Here is a 22,326-nt window from a genome sequence, read left to right on the forward strand (position 1 = left end):
CTGTTCTGTTATGGGTGTAGACTGGTTTCTGATTACTTATATCAGTACAAGTGTAATGTCTGTACCTGACCTTGGGGAGAAAAAGGTGAACGAAAGTAAAATAGAAAGAAAAAGTGGCAGGCAGGTAGCTAGGAGCAGATCCTTCCCAGGATCAAAGATATTAACCCCATTCAGTCCCCTCTGACTTTCTAGTAATGGTTCTTTCCAGATTAACTTGGATCACTGCTAACTGCAAATTCAATAAATGAAACCTTACCATCAACAGCCAATGAGAAGGTGTTTTGTGTGTCTTCAACTCCATACATGACCTCACAACGGTACACACCTGCATCACTTGCACGTAGTTTATCAATAGTTAATGAAGCATTACCAGTGCCCTCTGGGTAGGTTGGAACAGACACTCTGTCTTTGTAATTTCGTCCTATTTTGATGTTCCCATTTTGGGTCACCAAGACAGTGATGTCTTTAGGGTCTTTTCCACTCCTATCCAGCTCAATCTTTGACCATTTGATTCGAAGAAATTCATTTGTATTGTGGAAGCCGGGAGACAAAGTGGGCAAAGTTGAAAAGAGGCAAGGTAGGATTGCTCTTCGAGATAAGGATCCTTGTACATGGATTTTTTTGTCCACTTTAGCTAGAAGAAGAAACGGGGAAAAAAACAGGAAAAAACATGTTAGTTATTTGCAAGCCAATAAAATAAAAATTCAATAAATGATATTGTTATTTAAGGCTTAAAGCACATAGGGGACCTGATTCTCATGTCCCTGAGTTGGTATCAGGCCTAACTTCACCGGAACCAATGTAATAAACTCAAAGGCAATGTGACTTAGTGGCCAGGGCCCTGGAGTGGTACTCGGAAGACCAGATTTAACTGGCCTACAGAGACCTCAGAAGACAAATTATATTCTTGCTTCTATCCAAACCCACCTGGGCAAATGACTTCATCTCTTTGTGCCTTGTTTCCATATCTGCAAATTGATCATAATATTCCTAATTTCCTTTGTAAAGTATTTCAGGATCTGCAGGTTAAAAGTGCCATATAAAAGCTAGCCTGTATTTTTATACAGGTATAAAACAGTCAAAAAAGGAATGATATCCAATGGCCTTGTAACCATTGCAACTCTTAAGAACACTCTCATTCTTAAATCAGTGGTTAATTTATTTTACCATATTATATATATATAAATTATTCTTTCCAGTGAGTTTCTCCAACTGTTCATTCTTCTTTATTATTATTTCCTTGCTAACCTCCGGCCTTAACATATTTCAGAGCTAAAATATTTAGGATGTTACAGCAAAGGGCGAAATAAAGAACACAGAAGGTCCTTACTTGGCTCAAGACTTGTGATTATAGGACTTTTATCATAGTTTTATGACATCTCCAGCTGCAAACACTTTACAGTGAAATGCTTTCACTCAACTATATCCTTAGGGGAAAGTTGGCTACTGTTCATCCAACCTGCCTATAGTGTGTGTCTGGAGAAAAGATTTCTGTTCACTACCATTACACACCAGCTCTTAATCCTCATTAAGTTATTAAGCATGGTTCAATAACATTAGGCACACACACAAGAAAACATTTCTTTCTGCTTCCAGTGGCCTGCACTCTAGCTTTTTGTCTGAGATGATGATCATTAAATCCACTATGGTTCTCAGAGTTTATAAAAATAATACCTGCAAAATTGACCACTAGCAGAATGAAGCAAGAAAAAATAACTACCAACCATGGAAATTATCTAGCTCCATATATATCAACTGTCAAATACGTTCTGCATGCTTATATTTTGGACAGTTTTAAAAGGAAGACAGGCAAGTGTTAATGGTTAAGTATCTATTGGTCTAGGCTTTGATATCATGCTCACCCTGGTATGGAAAGGTCTTGGCTTTATAGACAGGCACCATGTATGATGATTAAGATTCAACTCTACATCATAAATTAAAAAATAAACAAGTGACCTTCAGAAATTAATGCCTACGAACCTGTTTCTAAAGATAGAAAGACAAAGTCAGTTCAGATGTGATGACTAGAAAGGTAGGGAAATCTTAAGGTGACTAGTTGATGGAAAAGGATAATTAATAAGAATTAGATTCACATGTCCCTGCTCATGCTGAGTAATAACTTCCGCCACAAATAATCTGACTGAAATTTAGAAAGACATTTGGTGAATAAGGTGCTATTCAGCCTGAGTAGGAAAATAAATATTTCTCCGATGATAGCAATCAAAGCATAGAAATTAAAAGGGCATGATCCTAATTTGCAATTTTACACTAGGTGAACAGTTCTAGCTCTGACTCTCCATTCCATTGCCCCGGCTTAGTGTTAGTGAAACTGCACCGAGCTCTAGTAAAGCAAAAATGATGCAACAGAATGAAGAATCTGGCCTACCAGTTTCAGTGGAGCTGCTATCAGACTATATAGATGTGAGACTAGATTCAGTCTCAAAATATGTAAAATTTATTTTGATGTCTTGTTGCCTTAAAAATGTGTATCTTCATTGTAGAGACTATTTAAAAGAATAATTACCTCATTATGTTTCTTCTACCTGCCTGCCAGAATTTCAGTAAACTTCAGAGCTACTTTGTTCTGGTTACAGTAATTTGCAATATTACACTGAACCCTGAGGAGATTTCCTCTCTTTAAAAATGGTATCCACACATTCAACCAGCTGAAATCTCTTGGCAACAAACATGTCAGCATGATCTACAGGCTAAATCTATCCTACTCTAGGGCAACATTTTAGAATGGAAGGAGACTATGTAGCCACAAATGTACTCTATCTATGTCACAAAGTAAGTATCTCAAAGACTTTTATAATCAGAGTGCTCTGTTCTGACTTGCAGGCTAATCAACATAACTGTTATTAAATAAAATGGGGTTAAAAAATAAATAAATAAAACTACTTTTCCCTTTGAAAGGAAAAAAAAAGTTTGGCAAAGAAACCCGGGTTAAGTGATGCTCCTGCTCTAGTCTAAAAACTTTATTTCCTGTGACAGTCCAAGTATGATTTATTGTCCAATGCAGAAAGCAGTCATTTGTCCTCTTTTTAACCCTTACTGCCTTTTTGCTTCTTCAGCATTTTCTCTGTAGCTGAAAGCACAGAAAGTTATGTATCTTCCCAAGATACTATGCATGCCACTTTGCAGATCATTCCTTAGGGTGGGTAGAGCCAGCAAAACATGGGGAAAACAGGAGGTCCTAACACAGTAGAGCAGGAGTTGTCAACCGGAGGTACACGTAACCCTGGGGGTACTTGGAAAGGTCCCAGGAGTACGCGGGGGTGGGCAGGGACGGCGCATTGCTGCCTTACAGGAGCAGGGCCATGGCAGGGTGAGAGCAGTGGCACCCTTCTGAGGGTTGCACAGGTACTGTGCTGCCGCTGCTCGCCAGCCCCTATCCCCCTCTTGCTGTCCAGCTGCTTGCCACCCCCCCGTGGGACACTTATTAAGAAGGGGGCCGCTGGGGGTACACTTAGTAAAAAAAGGTTGAAAACCCCTGGAGTAGAGCAAGTAGGTCAAGAAAAGTTCTGCAACTGTATTTGACCACATGCTGAAAAGGCAGATATCTGCCAGTTTTCCTAGGTCAACAAATAGCCTAGAGCTGACCAATAGGAGGGGCTAGTGAGCCCAGACATCTCCTTCTCCAGTCCTTTTGCCTAACTGTACATCCTCTTGGTAAGATGAAAAATATTAACATCCTCATCTATGTGATGAAAAAAAACATGATCCTGAAACCACTTGAATATCTGGTGAGAAATATAAGTATTTTTTCCTCTGCTAGATGACAGAAATAACTCTTCAACGCAATTTGCTCACAGAGGAAACATTGCCAATAGAAAAAAAAACACATAGTAGCTAAGTCTAAGTCACCTAGCCACAAAGAATCACATCCTGACAAACCTCCCAGGGAAGTCAACGTGAGATTCTCTTGGGCTAGGACTGTGAGATCAGGCCCAAAGGAGCACAACACAGCCCAATGATAGTGGCCTCAATTAATATTATGAGGCACAAGAAATTTTGTGGCCACATTATGTCTCTGTGCACATTGTATCATAGTCCCCGTGTTTGGGAGATTGGAGGCACTGCTCCTCCTTGGTGTCCCAAGGTTGCACATTACCCCAGCTAAAGTTAGGAAGGGGCTAACAACCAATCAATGGTTGTGATCCTCATTAGTGTTCTCAGATGGACCAGGACTGTCCAACTGGCAGCCCACAAGTGGAGGGATTTAGTTGTGGCCCCCAGGATTCTGTTCAGCTGTTATTACTCCTTCGTGGGGAGGGAGGGGGTTAACAGGGAAATGCAGTGTGGGGAGCAGAGGGTGGGTCTGGGACAAACATGAAGTGCAGCGGCTAGTGAGGGTGTGCACATGGGTGCACAAAGCAGTGGCAGGGGAGTCCACGTGGAGAGCAGCACAGGGGCCTATCATTCACCCTGGTGCATCCCACATGGTGTGCAGCCCTTGCAAGGCATGCAGCTCCCAGTCACTTGGGCAACACAGTGGGTAGGAGGCTGCATAATCCAAACCATTAATGGAATCCTTCCATCTATCATGGCACTGGAGGTAGGATTATACCCAAGTGCTCCCCTTGATGTTTTAATGTGGGTCTCAGTAACCACCGTCTCAGTAGCACAATCTGCCCATAATGTAATAGCTGTCCTCCATATAAATGAATGCCAGTTTGTTTTTCTCCCTGACAAGCTGCCTGTGAAATTCTTCCTCCATCTGTTTATGCAAACTGATGAGCAGGATCATGTCATAGGAAAAGTCACAGTTTGACCTCTATTTTGTGGATTTGTTGGAGTTCCCTTATTTTATATTATATATATATATAATTCCTTAGGAGGGGCAGAGCAGATTTTGGTGCGAGTTTTTAATAGTTGCAGAACAGTTTTGTCTAGAAACTGTTGTAATGTCCTACTAGTCAGGGAACTAGTACCATGCTGCTAGACAGTTATAAGAGTTTCTGGGCTGCATAATTAAAGGGATGTAGTTAAAGGCAAGGAGCTCACTAAGGCTATAAATTCTGCAACCCTGTCTCCTGGAGCTCTCCAACAGAATTTCCTTTTTGTAGGCTCCTACCTGGAATAAAGCTGTTTTCCTTTGTCTGTTCAACAGAATTCCAGCCAGCATTTTTGTTTTTTTTTGGTGGGCATTGCCTCAGGTGTTCCTAGTCTACAAGTTGAGGTTGTAAAGTCAGCCTCTTATCAGTGAAGTATGGCTTAATCTTTTTCCTTTGAAGCTGGACACAAACTATTTATTTCCTGCCTGAGAACAAAATTCCTTTCTCTATATAGTCTCAGACAATTGTTACAGTTGCAACAGTTTTGAATCACTACACATTTACATGAAGAGTGATTAACTTTAACACTGCATTGTTATATTGGACTGACAATAAACATAACGCCATTGGGATGGGACAAAGCGGCCTCCATCCAAAGTGAAGGAATTTTCTACATGAGAAGACATTGTTAAAAGAATAATCTTGCTATATAATAAAGCTGTAAGCAAACAGAAACACTTTTACTGAGTAATCAGACAAAAATGTATTCTCAGAGAATAAAAGATTCTATTTATTTGAAGCCAGGTTTACAGGGGGGAGAATAATTAAATTCTTTTCTCAACAGCCTAACTGCATATATTCTATACAGTGCAGTCAATCAACAGCCATAACAAACATGTATGAAGTCATATGCTTTATTAATCTGATTTTTTTTTAATGAGCCTGAGAGGACTCTGTTCATTAGCTTTAAATCTTTTAAGAAGGGAATTCAGCACTTAAGAATATAACATGTCTAGATTGTTAAAATGAAATTTAAAAAAAATCAGGACTACTTGCAAGAACTTGTATGGCACTTTGACAATGGAGGTAATAAATTGAATCCCAACAAAAAACCTTCTGTGTTCGTAACAGATGGTTTGTGGTCTGAGCTAGTACAGTAAAGAGAAGGAGGATGTAAACCAGGCATAGAGTATGAAAGGATCAATTACTTCTCATACTCTGCCAGTAAATCATAGAAAACCAGGCAAATGTAAATTCCATCTGCAGAACTGAATATACCACACCTACACATAGATGCATGCATCTGTGCACACATGATGTGTGTGATATATATGTATAAATATATCTATATTATATACACATATGCAGATAGATGTTTATTATTTATTAATCTTAGAAACTTCTCAAGTGGCTACTGAAGGGACTTTCTGCTCTTTTCCAGCTTCTATTACCTTGAAAGCACATTGACTTTTGACATGACAAATGATAGTTTAAAGCAAGTAAGGTAAACTCCAACGTTTATCACAGTCACTGGCTTCAACTTGTAACCTGCAATACCCCAGCAACAGCTAGTTCAAAGTGAGTAAATGCCAGGCTTGCAATGAAAGTAAACTTTGTTCGTTAACTTTTGTCATTAGTTCCCCCATGTGTACAAGAGCAAACAGCACAGATCCTGTGACAGGGCACTCCTATGACCCCAGAGCCTTATCTGGTACTTCTTGGCGTTCTCCTGCCAAATATACCTTATGGGAAGTTAGAGATTCTTAAAACATCCAAAGATCTTAATAATTTGCTTTCATTTAAAAACACCTGTTTTTGTTGCTACATAAGGCTTAAAGAGCTCCCCTTGCTAATGTACAACCTACCTATGAACATGACCACATACGGGGATAAGGGATAAAAGAGAAATTTAAGGCAGACTAAAAAAGTAATCAGTGGGGACTGTATAAAATGATGCATATCTACAACTTGCTGTTACAAAAAAGGCTTGATTCTTATGATTCTCATAAGAAAATCAGATTCTATGACTTTCAAAAAATAAAAATCTATATAAATATGCAAGTAAAATCTTTGAGGACTTCCATAGGGCTGGGGTGAAGTTGCCATGGCACTGCATTAAATAAACCACAGTAAGAACTCAGACTGCTGCAAAAGTTTAACTTGAGCTGTTTGAGAGACTATTAGAAAACAAGAATGCAGCAATACCAAAGACCACACAACTGGACTAAACACACCAGAAGCTCAGATTTGGAGAGCTTCCCCATGGAGGGACACTCTCAAAGGCATGTGTGGCAAATAGACAGATTGTACTCAGGCACATGCACTCTCTCCAGCAGCAAGGACACAGTATAGACATACCTTTAGAACAGTGGTTCTCAACATTTTTAGCCTTGAGACACCCCGCAGAAAATGCCAGCACTTAATTTCAATAATTTTTTGAGTGCAGAAAAATAATCAAGCAATTTTTTTGTTGCAAAGAACTCAGAAATCCACAAAAGGGCAAAATGGTTTTAACGCTATTGTATCCTATTTGAAATATCTTGGTTTATCTTGTGAAACATGTTTACACACCTAAACGTGCAAACATTTTGTAGTACCATGCAACACTCTTGAAAGTATCTCGAGGCACCCCAGGAAGCCATTGTACCCCTGGCTGAGACTCACTGCCTTAGAGGGTAACACTAAGGTGACAATGAGGTTGCTTCCCAGATACTCAGGCTGGTTGCAAATTTTTCATCAAAAACACTTTTTTTCCTCAGAAAATAATTCCTCAAACCCAGAACTACTTGCAACAAAGCTTCAGTTTTTACAAATTTCCCATTTGGGGAAAAGATTTTGAAATTGTCCAAATAGTCCTATTTCTACACTTCAAAAGAATAACATCTGCTTTGTATTTAAATTTTCAGACTTTTCAATTTGAAATTTAAGTCAGATTATAGTAAAAAAAGTGAAGATAATTTAAAATGTCAATTAAATATATATATATGAACTTATATAAGTATGTTTTGACCTCATGGAATTCAAGTTTTCAAGCTTTCAACTTTTTGTTTTAATAAGGAAAGCAAAAATGTTATATGTCCCCCAAATTCTCATGGACTAGGAAAACCATTTCCTGTCCAGCTCTGCCAGGTACATGGAAAGAGTTTTTTAAAAGTAAAGAGGTCAGAATAGGTCTGCAAAGTTTGCTGGCAAACATGGTATCATATTACATGGGTTATATTCCTGATACTTCTTGTATCTTGAAAAATGACTAATCTAGATACAAACCAATCTCATCAACTTTAAATCCAGAGCTGTCCCTAGGGGTGTGTAGGGCCCGAGGCATATCAGCCTGTGCAGGGCCAGGGGATGAGGGTGGTGACCACCCTCAGAAGCCGGCAGCGGCGGCGAGGTGGGAGTGACCACCTGCAGAAGCCAGAGTCAGCGGTGGGGATTGGGGTGGTGACGGTAACACAGAAACCTCCGATGGCGGCGGCAAGGAGCAGGGCCTGGGACTGTCACCTCAATTCACACCCCCAACCCAGGGACGGCCCTGTTTAGATTTATTTGAAATTTCTTTTCCATGACTGTTGTCCTTTTGATAATGTCCATCTTCTGAATCTCTCATTGAATTGCTGTGATAAAACTATGGATGAAGCTATTCATAATAAAAGGCAAAGTGTTCAAATTGTATGGCTAAGGACAGAAAGCTTTTTCTATCCTCTTTCATATGCTGCCTGTATTACTATTAAAACCACTTAATTAGATGCTCATCACTAATTTGTTTCTGTACTTTAAATACGATACTGACTCCTTGAGCCAAACTTATTGTGTTATACATCAGTATCAGTGTTTAGGTGACTAGAGTCTACAGAGTATGAAATAGAAATGGGAAGTGTCAGAAAAGAAATCTGTGGGTACGACAAAGTTCAGACTTCATCTTATTATGCAATCTTCCTACTGCTGTTTGCTTTTCTGATAAAACCTCACTCCTTCCATTTCCTGTAATGTTAATTATAGCCTCTTAGTGATGTATGAATTATCACAGCATTTGCATCACTTTTGAAGTGAGCCTGTTGTGTTTAATAGTTCTTAATTTTACAATAACTTGCAAAAAATATCTCCACTCTTAGGCAATGTTACAGCTGACGGAATAAGATCTTTGAAATTCACCACTGGATTATTTTGCATTTAAAGGATAAAGCATATACATTGAAACCAGGATATAATACCATCTTGGTATGCAGCACTTTCAGCTAAAGTACTATGTAAAACTAAAAATAAGGTTGCCACTTAATAACCAAAATCAGTCCCAGCTTTCTAGGAATGAAAAAATAGAAGCTCAGTTGTCTGCTCCTGACCCTGTCACCCAGGCTTTGAGTCTATTGTCCCTGAGGACAACTCTAATCTCTCTGGCCTGCTGTGTGTTTAATGAAGGATGGAAAGAATAAGAGAGGTTTTAAGAAGGAAATAATGGTGTTCCCCTCCTACTCCAGGGAAAAATATATTTCACTCTTTTCCTAATAGGTAAGCCCATTTAAGTATCACAGCCTCTCCTTTTCTCTAGAAAAATCTTTGGTTGGTTCTGTAAGTGCCATTGGACAAGCTGGCAAAGAAAATTAGCATTTTTATTTGCAAGAGTTTTCCAAGATAATGTAAGCAGTTAGGGAAGATCCTGAAAACTGATGTGAAAAGCTATCCTCTGTTCTCTTAATTAAATCTGCTGGGGTTCCCCGTGTTTGTGATCAAGAGAATCTTAACTGTAGTATTAGATGTTTAAAGAAAAAAGTAGTTTACTCTGGATGTACATAATCCTATGACACTTTACATCTTTATTCTGCATACTACAACACCTGGAAACCTCAGAAGAGAGCAAGGGTCACTTGTGACAGACAGTCCTACCCCAGAGATCTACCTACAGTCAAAGTTTGGAGAGGGCCATAAGTCACTTGCGCAAGGTCATTCAGTAGAGCAGTGGTAGAGACAATATTAGAATCCAGGTCTGCTTCATTAGACCATGTTGCATAATCACTAAAAATAGTTTTGATGACTGTCTCCATGCATTTCAGACTTACCTTTTTGCAGTGTATATGTTACTAATGGAATAGAGCACATCCATAAGATACTTTTTATATTTAATAACAACATCTTGACCTACAAAAAAAAGAAAAAAATGAGTCAATCAAAATTATCTGAGTGTGTCCTTATGAAGAGCTGTAGTTCAGTACAGCAATACTTGTCATTAGTTTCACAAATGATGATCTACTGTAGTAAGCTATTCATTACAGAAAAGGATTAATTCTAAGGTATGAATCCTTTCAGCAATAAGTCTTTAATCTAGTCCAATGCATTTGTAACAAAAAAGTCATTATCATTCAATGGCTGTTCGTGTTGTTTGTGAAAGAGGTCTCCAGTCCACATTCAATCCTAAGTAGGTTTGGTAACCACATCATTAAAAAAGCCTACCATTTAAGAACAAAGTCTATTTTGCATCACAAACTGCTTGTGAATTCTGAAGGTGAGTGAATATCTTTGCATCATTTTGCTACATACAGCTTGTTTCAGGATTATCTGTTTGCAACATTTCTTTTGTGATAACATTACAGAAGGAAATTTTATTTGAAATGACAATGTGGCCCCAATATTTTAAAGTTTGGGAGAAGTTTTTAGGTTTCTGTTTCCAAAGTCTGATTTGGGCAATTCAGCCCCCTTCACATATGCTGTCCTTCTCCTTTTTTAAGCCAAATACTCCAGTTCATTACAGACTGAAAAGTTCTCCAAAATCTACAGTATTCCCACAACAGCAGAATATAATTTTCATGCTGAATCCCAGTTAAATGTGTTGACTGTGTAAATAACATGAAAAACCAAGATAAAAAATGTCTAAGTGAGGGGAGAGTAATTTCAATAAGTGTCAGATACTATAATCACTTTATAAATATTCATCTATTACTTATAGTTATTCATATACTATGTCTGGCAATCATGAGCAGTAGTCTTCAGCAACAGCAAAGACCTGAGAGACACTCTTGTTGAAAAGTTGTTACTATGAATCCCTCAGTTTTCTGATGACATTCTTGGGATATACTACACGAGCTGTATTTAGACCAGCAGCCAAAATTGGCATCCACTTCCTGCCCAAAACAGAATACAGTTTAACTGCCTTGAGGGAACTGGAGCAGAGATTTCTTAGGCATAAATCTACTTTAGAACAATTTATGCTTAAGTATTTAAAAAGTCATCACTTGAGTTAAAATATTAACTAATGCAACAAGAAGTCTTCATTTTCTCTATTGACACCTGGTTGGATTGGTGTAGTCACCCTCAGACAACTTTTGGAGATGTACTCACTCTAATGGCGATATTTTCTGCTGTTTCTACCATTTCTAGGTATTGCCCCAAGTTGCAAATCACTGGTCTAGATATAGTCCATAATGTGCAACCAGTTCAGAGTAAATACAAAACATCATAAATCAAGCATATACATATAAAGTGGTGGGTTTGAACATGATGATTCACAGTTAAAACCCAAATGGGCCCACAGGCCAGAAGTTTTAAAATCCCAGTCTTTGACAGGCTAAGTAGCTGGTTGCAGTGGGAAACGCATTGTGCAACCTATGCCCAGGGTGTGTAGAAGAGAAGACCAGCTGCTTCCCCATGGAGCAGCCTGCATGCTGCTATACACACCCCATCCCTGCATGACTGATTCAACTGGGCTGGAGAACAATATGATGACATTTATTCTGCAATTTTAAATGTCATGGAATTCACACATTCTAGTGGTTACATCCCAAATGGGAATTGTGACCTCTGCGTTAATTCTTATCCTTTTCATCCAGTAAGCTTTATCTTAGGAGCCTTAATAGCAATGCTTGATTTAAATCAGTCGCTAGGGAGATCACTGATCTATGTAGCTTTACTTGGAAAAAACAAAACCAGCTTGATTATTTATTAATTGATCCTCTACCTCATGGTATTTTGTCAGAGACTAAGTTTTAAATCAGGGTGCTGATGCACAGTTTCAACTGGTATGTAAGAGAAATGATTCCTCATTATTGTGCAATTTCCATGGAATATTAGGAGTCAGGCTATAGTCAGTGACTATAAGAGTGGGCTGAGAGGAGGCGGGTTCAAGGAACATTTGTATCTAGGACAACTCCCAGCCTTGGGCCCTCCCAAGCATACTGACTGCTCAGGCTAGTTCTTTTAGGAACACCACCTGTTCAAAGAGGGCATGGAAAAGTTAAGATCAGAGAGGTGTGCTGCATCTTCATAAGGGCTAGTGCTTTAGCTATGTTTGCCTAAGAGATCTACGAAACATTAAGCTCCCTGAGCTTCCCTGGGGATGCAGTCATCCCACATCATCCCCTATTTCATGCTAGTGGCTATAACATCCCAAACTGAAATGATCAGAACATGAACCAACTCTCCACAGCCTTGGCTTTGAATATTTTATCCCCAGGAGGCCACCCTGGTCTTAGGGAGCAGGATTAAGGGAATTAGAAAGATATTCAAGGAAAGGTGGAAGGGAGGAACGTGCTTCCTGGGAAGTGCATGGATTGCTTCTCAGCAGTGCCAATTGCATATTCCTCCCCACCTCCTGCCCTGAGAGAAGAAGTGGAAGTCAGTAAAGGCACCATTGAAACAAGTATGGTAAAAAAGGAAAGTATCTGTCTGCTTAGAATCTGCAAGGTTATGACTTTGAATAGGCTGGAGATGATGCTGAAGGAGAAACCATGTTCTGTGCCTGTAACCCTGCTTGTGATTGATATTCAGCTGGCAAGAGTAAAAGAGACAGCAGAAGCAGATCAATAACTATTTCCAGATGTGTGACACTTGGGAAGTATCCTCCCTCACACAACACAGTAAAGGGGAGGGGGGGAGTTCACATGTGCTCCTGGCACATCAAAAAAACGTTCTCTACTTCTGGAAGTTCACTTCCCAGGTCTGGGGACATGGCAGCCAAAGAAGGAGCCACAAGGTCCATATTTATACAGTTGTACTGCCCACCCTGTCCCACCCCCAGTGTACATTAAAAGCTACTCCAGCTGAAGCTCAGCAGGTTGAGAGGAGGGGTTTCCACATACCCCTGTTCTTTACCCACATAGAGCAGTACTGCTGAGAATCCTATGCAGGTGAACAGATTTCACTCTGGAAAATAGCACAAAAGAGAGAGAAAGAAAAGTAGAGGAAGGGTAAAGGAAAGGTTTGCTGCCAATATCCCTTCATTGTGTAATTTCAAGTGGCATCAGCAGGCAGGGCAGTATATAGTTATGAATGTTTTGGCATGCACCATGAAGTTTTCCATTCAGTGCTGCAAGGGTTACTTACACAGAAAGCTGAGTACTTTTTAAAAATTTGCAGTGATGTAGCCATGTCCTGCTGACTTTAATATGAAACACCTGTCTAAAATCCCCACACACTTTGAATATCTACCTCTAAGTTTCCAACATCTTTTCTAAGTCTTCTTGCACCTGAATGGCCTATGTAATCAATAAAAAAATTCTGGGGGAAGAGTTATTTTTGCCTCCACATTCAGTTTGCAACTCCCATGACATAAGCAGAAGGCTTGTGCATGCACTGATTATATACTGCATTTGATCCCACTGCAAGGAGTTGCTTTACGTTCTGTGATACACCAGTCCTGATGTGCCTGGCAGCATGCTGAGTGTACCACATGCTTGGAGGCAAGTGCCAAATTTGCTCCGTGCCTGAGGCCTTTCACACTATTGCCCTCAATGGGTTTGCATAAACACTCAGAGATTCCAGTGAAATTACCAACAATCCCTGTACTCGACTTCCAGAAATAGAGGTACAATTACCCGAGCCTTGATAGCTATAAATTGCAAAACTACAAAACAACAACTGAGCCCCTTGGGGCAATCTAGTGGTGTTCCTCAGGCCTGCCACCACAGATATTTCCTCCAGAGACAATCACCTATTGGTCTGCAGACCCTCTGGCTAGAGACCCAGTCCTTTTACACAGCGTCTTTGGCAGCTGTTCCCAAACTGTGATGGAAACTGCGGATGAAGTCGCAGATGGGGTTGCGGCACACTGCTCTCTCCCATGCCAGGTCCCGCCCATGGGAGCCTGAGTAGAAGGGCAGCAGGGCGGGGAGCCCCAAGCCTGCAGTGGGCAGCCCACATCCTCCCTCCCCCATGGCTCTGCTCTGGCCGTGCCACCAGTGGAGAAGGGGACAAGGGGGTGGGATGGGGGGCCAGGCTCCACACTCCAGCTTCAGCAGCTGCTGCTTCCTGCAGGCGGCAGCCAGGGTCAGGCACTGTTGAGGTGGGGGGGCTGGGGCCTGCAGGCCCTGGCCCTGGGGAGAGTGGAGGGCTGCAGACTGGGAGTGAGGGGCACCAGCAGGACCAGGGGGCTGTGCGGTGGGAGTGAGAGGTACCTGAGAGGGGTGGGGAGCTGCAGGGTGGGAGGCAGGGCCATGCTGAGGAAATGGGGTCATACATCTGCTGCCCACCTCTCCTTGTCCGTCAGACCAAACTTCCAAATTGCCCAGCCTTCCTTCAGTAGCAAGCTCTAGACCAGCTGTTGCCAAACTCTGGCAGACTGCACACTACCACTTGAAAACAATACGACCTTAAGTACCAGTAGCAAAATTTTCAGTTCAGCCTTAAGTACCACCAGCAAATTTTTGTCATATAAAGTAATTATAATAAATCTGTTAATGTGTACCACTGACAGATTGTCTGCATACCACTGATGCTATGCGTACCACAGATTGGGGACCACTGCTCTAGGCTTTTGCCTCCATGTTGGTATATTGCTCCATGCTCTTACATACCTTCTAGGTCTAAGCCAAGTCCCACATAACCTCAGTTTGCATTTCCCTCTCCTGTACTCTGCAAATCATGCAGCCCTCTGATAGCTGGATGTTAACTGGGAGCTAAAACAACACCCAGAAATGAGCCAGCTGTTTCACTGGAATCCCAATGTCCAGGATCAACTGCATCCTTGGTATCCTTAGGCATCAATGAACATGAGGGTGGGCCATTCTGCACCTACAAGGCTTGAACTAGTGTTTCACTTCTGCCCCTGTTAAAACAAATGATCTTAGTTCATGATTATCAAAGCTCCACCCAAGGCTAGAAGCCAGTTGGATCATAGTGTAAGTAAAGCACGCAAGGGATTGCTGTATCACATCTGGCCACTTTTGACTCCCCAGACTGAATGAGAAGGTGCCCATTTCCAGCTGGTTCAACCTTCAGCAAAAAATCTAGAGCTGGGATCACATATGAACCTCTAGATCTACCCCAACACACTTCAGCCACACTGCCACTTCACCCCAGACTTATGCAACTGTCATCTTTCAAACTGAAAGATGCTAGAAACTTTAACAAAAAATACTTAAAAAGCTATGTAAACACACACAATGAAATGCAGTCTCCTTTGGGACCAGATACACCTATCTTTGGGATATAATAGTTCTTAACAGTGCACAGCAGTGCTACGTGTTTGAACAGAGAAAGTGAAGAGTAACTATTGTAATAACATTGCAAGGTTCATACAGCTAATATTTTTGAAGCTGGAATCTGGTCAGGACATATAGCATCTAATTTTATCTCCCACCAATGTAGCTCTGTTGAGGTCAAGGGGATAAACCCCATTGTAAAATAATAATCTCTGCTCCCTTTAACATTCCACATCAAGAAAGAGGGGAAAGGCCTCCAGTCCAATACAGGTCTGTGTAGCAATTAACATGTTTTTTCTAGTCAGGAAGATCGGTGGTCTTTAAAAAAGTGTTTGTCACTTCTGGCAATTTCCTCTAAGTCAGTAATGAAATGATGAGCTCCTAGGGGTATTCCTTCTTTCTTTTCTTCAGAGAAGCCAGGTGTTTGAGAAGCTGACACATGAAAGATTTCTGCTTTAACACTTTATATTGGTTATGTTGATTGGGAGACGTAAAAAAAAATCTGGATTACTTAAAGAAGGGTAATAGCCATTCTTTGAATCTCAAACTGCAATAAATCAGGGCTTCCTGAAAGTAACTGCAAACTATGGAATTAATATTTAGGAAAAGAAAATAAAGGTTAAGAATTTTCAGTAGACCCGTCTTCTGTCTAAAACTGAGTTCCACTTAAGAAGGGACATGCTTGGGCTTCCAAATGGAATGAAGAAAGGGGCAGGAAGACAGCTATGACCCTCCTTGGCCCAGCCTGTAGACCAAGAAGGTTCACCAGGACAAATGGAACTACGGCAGGGGGAGTGTGCTGGTCAGACCTTCTTTGCCTCTAATCTGTTCCCCCACACAGGCTGGTTTTGTGACCCATCCCTCTACCATGAGCCACAAATCTCCCCCCAGGCCACAGATCTCCCCTACTCCCCCCTGCATCTAAGTCACTTGCACTGACCCTTGCAGCCAATGCCCAACCCTTCTGCAGCAAGGGTAAGTGAAAGTCCAAGAGAGATGCAAGAAGGGCTGAGGAAGGCATGCATGTCTCAGCACAGCTGTATACTATTCCATCTCCTGTGCTGCCTTGGGCCAGGTTGGAGCTTTTGCAGGACAGATCCAATTTCTTTGTGAGCTGGATTTGGCCCACAGACTGCTAATCCTGCACTGCAGCCAGAACTGCCATGTCCACTCAGATACTTATAGTGCCTCCATGTGACTCTACTCAGCACCTACATTTCCATGCAAAAAGTGCACTAAGTGGACCATAGGACTGAAGCAGCAGGTTTATGTCGCAGCAGTGTCCACAGACACCTTCCATTGACTGCTTGACAGTACGAAACGCCTTAATCCATCTGACGTATGTGGAGTAACTCTGCTAACAAAACATGGAGAGTTCTGCCACCTCAGCAATCTCGGGGCAGATGCACTGAAAGTTTTGCCAGCAGAACTGGAATTCTGTCAGCGAGACATTAAAGTATAAACTAGGTTTTATTAAACATCCCCTGCAGCTATCATGAGAAATCGTAACTAGCTCCCACTCAGATGTCACAACAGAGGGTGTGGTTTGAAGACTTAATCTCCTGGAAACCAAATCTTTTCTTCCACCTCTTGAAAATATATTGCAAACCCCAATATCCAAAAATCTTTCAGTCACAAGAAATTAGAAAAAAATGGTGAGACTATGCACAAAAACACTGGCTTGTCTTTTAAATTTGGAACATCTCTTGCCCATTGACAGTTTGTGTATAATGACTACAGCATTGTCAACTCTCCCCTATTTACATGGTAAGGGGCTTTGGGTTTTGCTGCAAGATCTGTTGCTGAAATATCTAGCAGAGATCAGATTACAAAGATTTGTATAAAACCTTACCTGAAGTCTCAGAGCCTCCAGCTTCTTCTCTAAACATTAAGTTTATGCCCTCGTAGCCTCACATCTGTACGGATGCACCCCCAACCCTGTACATCCCACATCAGTTCTGTCCCTCTGACCCCAAATGTGTTTGTATCCCTTGCACCTATACATATTTATCTCTGGTGTACCCTCTTCAATCCTATCCACCAATTTCCCCATCTGCCTTTGCTTTTCCTACAGCTCCAGAGATCCTATCTTATTCCTCCCCCATCCCTAGCCTGTTATAATTATGTCATCTTCTCCATCCTCTCAAGCCTAGGGAGATGCGATGCTCCAATGATTTCTTCAGCCCCCATCTCCTTTTCCAGGCTTATTTTTTAAAGGATGAAAAAGGAAGGGAGCAGAACCACCAGAATTGCTAAGTTCTTTCTGTTCCCTTCCTCTTCTGTATTTTGGAAATGGTGTTAGTTATTCCTTCCACCTTGATCTCTGTCCAGAAAGCCCTCTTTCCTGAAGGGAGGAGGAACAGCACTGATTGGCTATTCATTCCCATGTAATTGTAAGTGATGAAAACAGCCAATCACATGGCTCCCCTCCAAAAAAAGAACAATTTTGCATGAGGACTGGAGCTTTTCTGATCATGTGAAACTGGCTCTAGCAAGGGTCAAAACCATAACAGTTGGCAGTTGCATATATATATATATTTTTGCATATATATATATATATTTTAAATATATATATTTAATTGCCTCCCCCCACCCAGGTTTTCCTTATAACAAAAAGTTTTATAACATGTAGAAGAAAATTAACCAGCATCTGACTCCAAGATCAGGTACCAGAGAAGTGAGGTGGGGCCACTGCTCCTACCACTAATGGCAACAAGAGGATATTATGCCTAGAGGGGATCTATTGCTTCCTAGGCAAGCTGGAAAGGACCTATTCTATGGGCCATGTATGCAGCCCCCAACCCCACTGGGTACCAGATGAGAGCCTTCCTAGAACCACCCCCTTCTTCATTAGGACTGGAAAGTTCACAGCTGCTATCTTCTATAGACCCCACAAGCTCTGCATTTTCCTTTTATTTAATCAATTCTTTAGGCCTTTCCTACTACCTGATTGACTGTTAATTGCTGGCACTTATTAACTTTACCATAACAGCCATTTAATTAACTTTTCCAGTTTCACCACATTGCTGTGATGTGATTAATTGCTCTATTGCTGTTACTTGGCTAGCTTGGCCTGTGTTTAAATCTTCACTGCCATTTGATTATCCCATTATCATTTGTGAGGTTATGTCTCAATATAGGCTGCAAGTTCTTCACAGCAGGCACTCAGGGCCCCTTTCCAGCACTCCAGAAGTAACAGCCCCCACAGGAATTCGTCTGGCACTGAAGCAATATATGGGTCAGTGTAAGCATCTATAGCCTACAGCACAGGGACATGCTAGGGACGGACGGGAATTGTCAACAGCACAGCGCGCTCAGGCAATTCTGGGCGGCAGAACAGTCTATTGGCAGCTGCAGGGAAGTTGCTGTAAGTCAGAACACTCCTTGAGAGCTGCTTTAATTTATGCTTGGGACTGCTGAGCAGCCCTAAATCAGAGAGATGCAATGGTGACAGAAAGCCACCTGTGTATCCACCAAAGGTTAAGCTTAAGCATAGAATCTGCCCCCAAAATCTCTTTTATGTCTGCAAATGCCTTGCAGATATGTAATCAAACTAGAGGAAAATAATTACCGGCATTTATTACTTCCAAGCTATACCCACAAACTCAGGTCTTCCCAGAAGCCTACTCCTTACTACCTTGATTTGTGTCTTCTCTTCCTGGCCTTTCTCTGTCATATCTTTCCATCTCACCTCCTTGTCATCCTCTCCCTCATCTCTGAGAGAAGGTGGAGGGAGGCAAAAAATGAGAAAGAAGGACTAGTTAAAAAAGGAGAGGAAAGAGAAACTGGGTAAGAAGAAGGGAGGGAAGAGCTCTCAGACTCCTAATATAATTTGGGAAGGAAGAGAGAGAGGAGTCAGAATACCTGCCTCCAATCATCCAGTTTCTCCCCATAATATTCCCACCCCCCACACAGCCCAGGATGTGGCAGGGAAGGGGAAACTACTTTGTCCCCGTTCTACCCAAGGAGGTGACACTGGCCTCAGCTGCATGTGGAGTGCAATTAAGTCAGCTTCTTCCAATAGTTGAATTTGTCGTGTTCATATTACTGCAGCTGAACCACAAATCATGACCCTCCTAGTCAACTAGCAGCAATTCTACCAGGGAAGGAGAAAGGGAATATCCCCTGACAATGCAAGCAGGATCTGTACTAAGCTGGTCTCAGCTGGATGCCCTCTTTTTTGCATATCTTATGAAGTAATCAGCCTCAGTGTTTGGGGCCCAGGAGTGGTGATTGGATCTGTGCTGCACTTCAGATCCTTGAATATGCATGCATATATATACTCCATATTTTAAGACATCAGAAGGTATTTGTTTACATATCAGTCTTAAGACTAGCATTGTTCAGTGCAGGCTTCTGCACAGGACTTTGGGTTTCTTTTAGCTTTTGTAAAATTCTCACTAAAATATGTAAAGTATACCCCCCCAAAATCTGTTTAACATCCTTTAGTACTATGTGACCGTCATTGCACGTTCAGAATAGCTAAAAATATATGATTTTTATTGCATACCTGACAGCTTCACATTCCAGTTTGCTACTTGCCAAACCTGTACTCATGTGTACATATGGAATTTCCATTGACTTCAAAGCATGTGGGCATCTGAGGGCAGAATTTAGCCCTTTGGAATTATGGTACATGCATGGTCCCTGAATGTTTGTACTTGGCCAGATTCACTAGTGCCAGAGCCCCAAAGAGCTCAGTGTGAGAGTGGGCAAGCTTCCCTGCGGGGTATCACCACAGGTACCCTACTAATGGACCTGGAGAGCAGCATGGTAAAGGTGGAAACCTCTTCTTCCACTGCTACTTGGCAGGACTCATTCTAACTACCATCTCTGCCATGGCAAATTTCCTACCAGAGGAACTCTCTACCTTATGTCAGCATATACCCTGGGTGAATTTGGACCACCAGGTAGCAGCCTCAGCCAACTTAACCTTGGCGACACAAAGTAGCTGGGCATTCAGGAAAAGGTATAATGAACTTCCTTCCCAAGGGGACCCTCCTATATTCAGAAGGCTGTCTAGAGTCAGTCTGAAGCAGTACAGGTACTCGAGATTTACACTTGACAGAAGAGTCTGAGCCAATCCACGCCAAGTCTGGAAAGGAGCTAGGCTCAGTGTGCAGTGCATGTATGAGATCTGGTCCTGAATTGCCATGCTTCTTGAAGGTGTACCTCAGGAAAACAAATGCTGACATCAAGAGCTGGGAAGAGCTAGCTGTCAACCAACTCCAATTGTGCAGCAACCTCACCAGGAGGCAGCCCATTTCAAGGTAAAACATCTTGCCCTCAAAGCACAGCAGAGAACAGAGGAAGGAAAAGGAGAGGAATCCCAGCCTACAGCCTCCCCTCCCCTCCCCTGCAGAAAGACCTATAACTTCTGTTGATGGGTCTGTGGATCAAGCATTGGACTCTTAAGTCACCTCAAGACCCATCAACGAACTGTGGCAAAGATCATCCTCCAATGGAGGGATTTCCAAGGACCATGGCCATAGGTTGCATGTTTCTAAAATATGGCTGAGCCAGGTGACAGCTGGTCCCCTCCCTGCCCACCACTCAGCAAAAGACATCAGCCAAGCCATCACTCTGCACTTCCCAGCTGAACACAGTTTAACACAGTGGGCAAAGGAGCAAGCTAGGGGGATGCTCACAGTCCACGTGGCTGCTGGGGAACAAGACTTGCCCAGCTCCCTCCACCAGGCACCTGCATAACACCAGAGTGGGCAGGATGTGCAGACTGATGGCGGGGAAGGCACCGAGCAGCACAGGGGTTTTGGGCAAAGCCCCCCAGCCACACTGCACAGAAAGGGGGATTGGCCTAGCCCTGGTGCAGGCTCTTGCTCAGCTCAAATCCACCTTTCCAAGCCTGGCTGGAAGGAGGAGAGCTCTGACAGCCCAGGCCAGAGGTGAGCATGTTATCTCTGCCCCTTGTGGTCTGTTTGCTCTTCCAGGCAGCTGTTTGCCCTTGGCAGGTCACCTTTGGTTACTCCCCAGCCCAAGCCTCCTTGGGGAGGCTGGCTTGCCAGCTAAGCCAGGACTGAAAACAGATCTAAGCAGTTCCTTCTCGAGCAAACAAGGCAGCTTGGGGAGGGTAAAAGGGAGTTTCGGAGGAGAGGCTTAACCTGGAAGCCAACCGCAAAACTTCAAACGTGACTTCAGCTCCCCTGAGCCTGGTGCCGGGGCCGCCAGGAACAGTCCCGGCCCATGTTAAAGTGGGGGGTTAAATTAGATCAGAGCTGTCTACACGCGTGAAACCAAAGCCAGGACCAGGGATCACCCCCGCTCGCGGCGAGGCGGCGCTCCCCGGGCTGGCCAGCAGGGGGAGCCGGGGGTCCGCGCAAGCCGGCCCGCGCAGCGCCGCCGCCCACCCGGCAGCAGAGCGCGGAGGCTGCCGGCGCTTGTGCCCGGGAACCGCTGTCCGGCCCATTCATTGCTCGGCCGGGGGGAGGGGTTTGCAGGCGGGCCAGGCTTCCCTTGCGAGAGCAAAATCCCCTGCCCCTCTGCGGGAGGCGGAGAGGTCCTCTTGGCCCCAATCCCCGCTCTCGCTCTCCAGCTTTTCTGATGCGGTCCCCCCGGGGGCAGAGATCCCCCTCACTTCCCAAACTCCAGCAAGCGCTGATGCGGTCCCAGAGCAGCTGGGTTGCAACAGCAAATACTTTCAGCTATGACACACATCTTTCCTCCCAGCCCCGGAGCACAAGGACCGTCCCACCCCCGGTGACATTTGGAGAAATGTGAGGAGCAGCCAGTTGTCAGGACGGCGGGGCGGGGGACGGGCTCCCCGCGCCCGGGTGGGAAACCCCCGTGCAGCCAAGTGAAGACTTCAGCGAAAGGAGAAGTTGCTGCTAACAATGGCACACACAATGCCTCCGTGATAGGCTTGGGGAGCAACAGCGCCCGGTTCTGCCCTGTCCTTTCCTGTCCAACGTGGTTCAGAGCAAAACCACGGCTCCCTGGATTGCATTCTGCATTTGTTTCAGGTCTGCCAAGTCTTACTCATTTTGGAAGGAAACTCCCTCCTTTTTTTAAGGGGGGGGGGGGAGGAAAGCGGCGTTTAGGGAGGCTCCACGGGACGTCCAAAAAAAATCGCACTCATTGCTTTAAATAAAAAATCTTCCAGGCTCACTTATTTCAATGGGCTTCGC

At 43.0% G+C, this 22,326-nt stretch overlaps 1 protein-coding gene across 1 annotated transcript in view; it reads right to left on the reverse strand.

Moving 5' to 3' along the window:
• The window catches only part of VCAN (versican), a 153,515-nt gene that overhangs the window by 130,104 nt on the left and 1,085 nt on the right, over positions 1–22,326 (reverse strand). The window contains exons 2-3 of the mRNA XM_006263825.4: positions 9,833–9,911; positions 257–634 (exon numbers count right to left, since the gene is read on the reverse strand). Coding sequence (XP_006263887.3) covers positions 257–634; positions 9,833–9,905 — 451 coding nt within the window. The 5' untranslated portion in view covers positions 9,906–9,911. The remainder of the gene's footprint in view (positions 1–256; positions 635–9,832; positions 9,912–22,326) is intronic.

The sequence above is a fragment of the Alligator mississippiensis genome, chromosome 3 (assembly GCF_030867095.1).
Source record: "Alligator mississippiensis isolate rAllMis1 chromosome 3, rAllMis1, whole genome shotgun sequence".
Lineage (NCBI taxonomy): Eukaryota > Metazoa > Chordata > Crocodylia > Alligatoridae > Alligator > Alligator mississippiensis.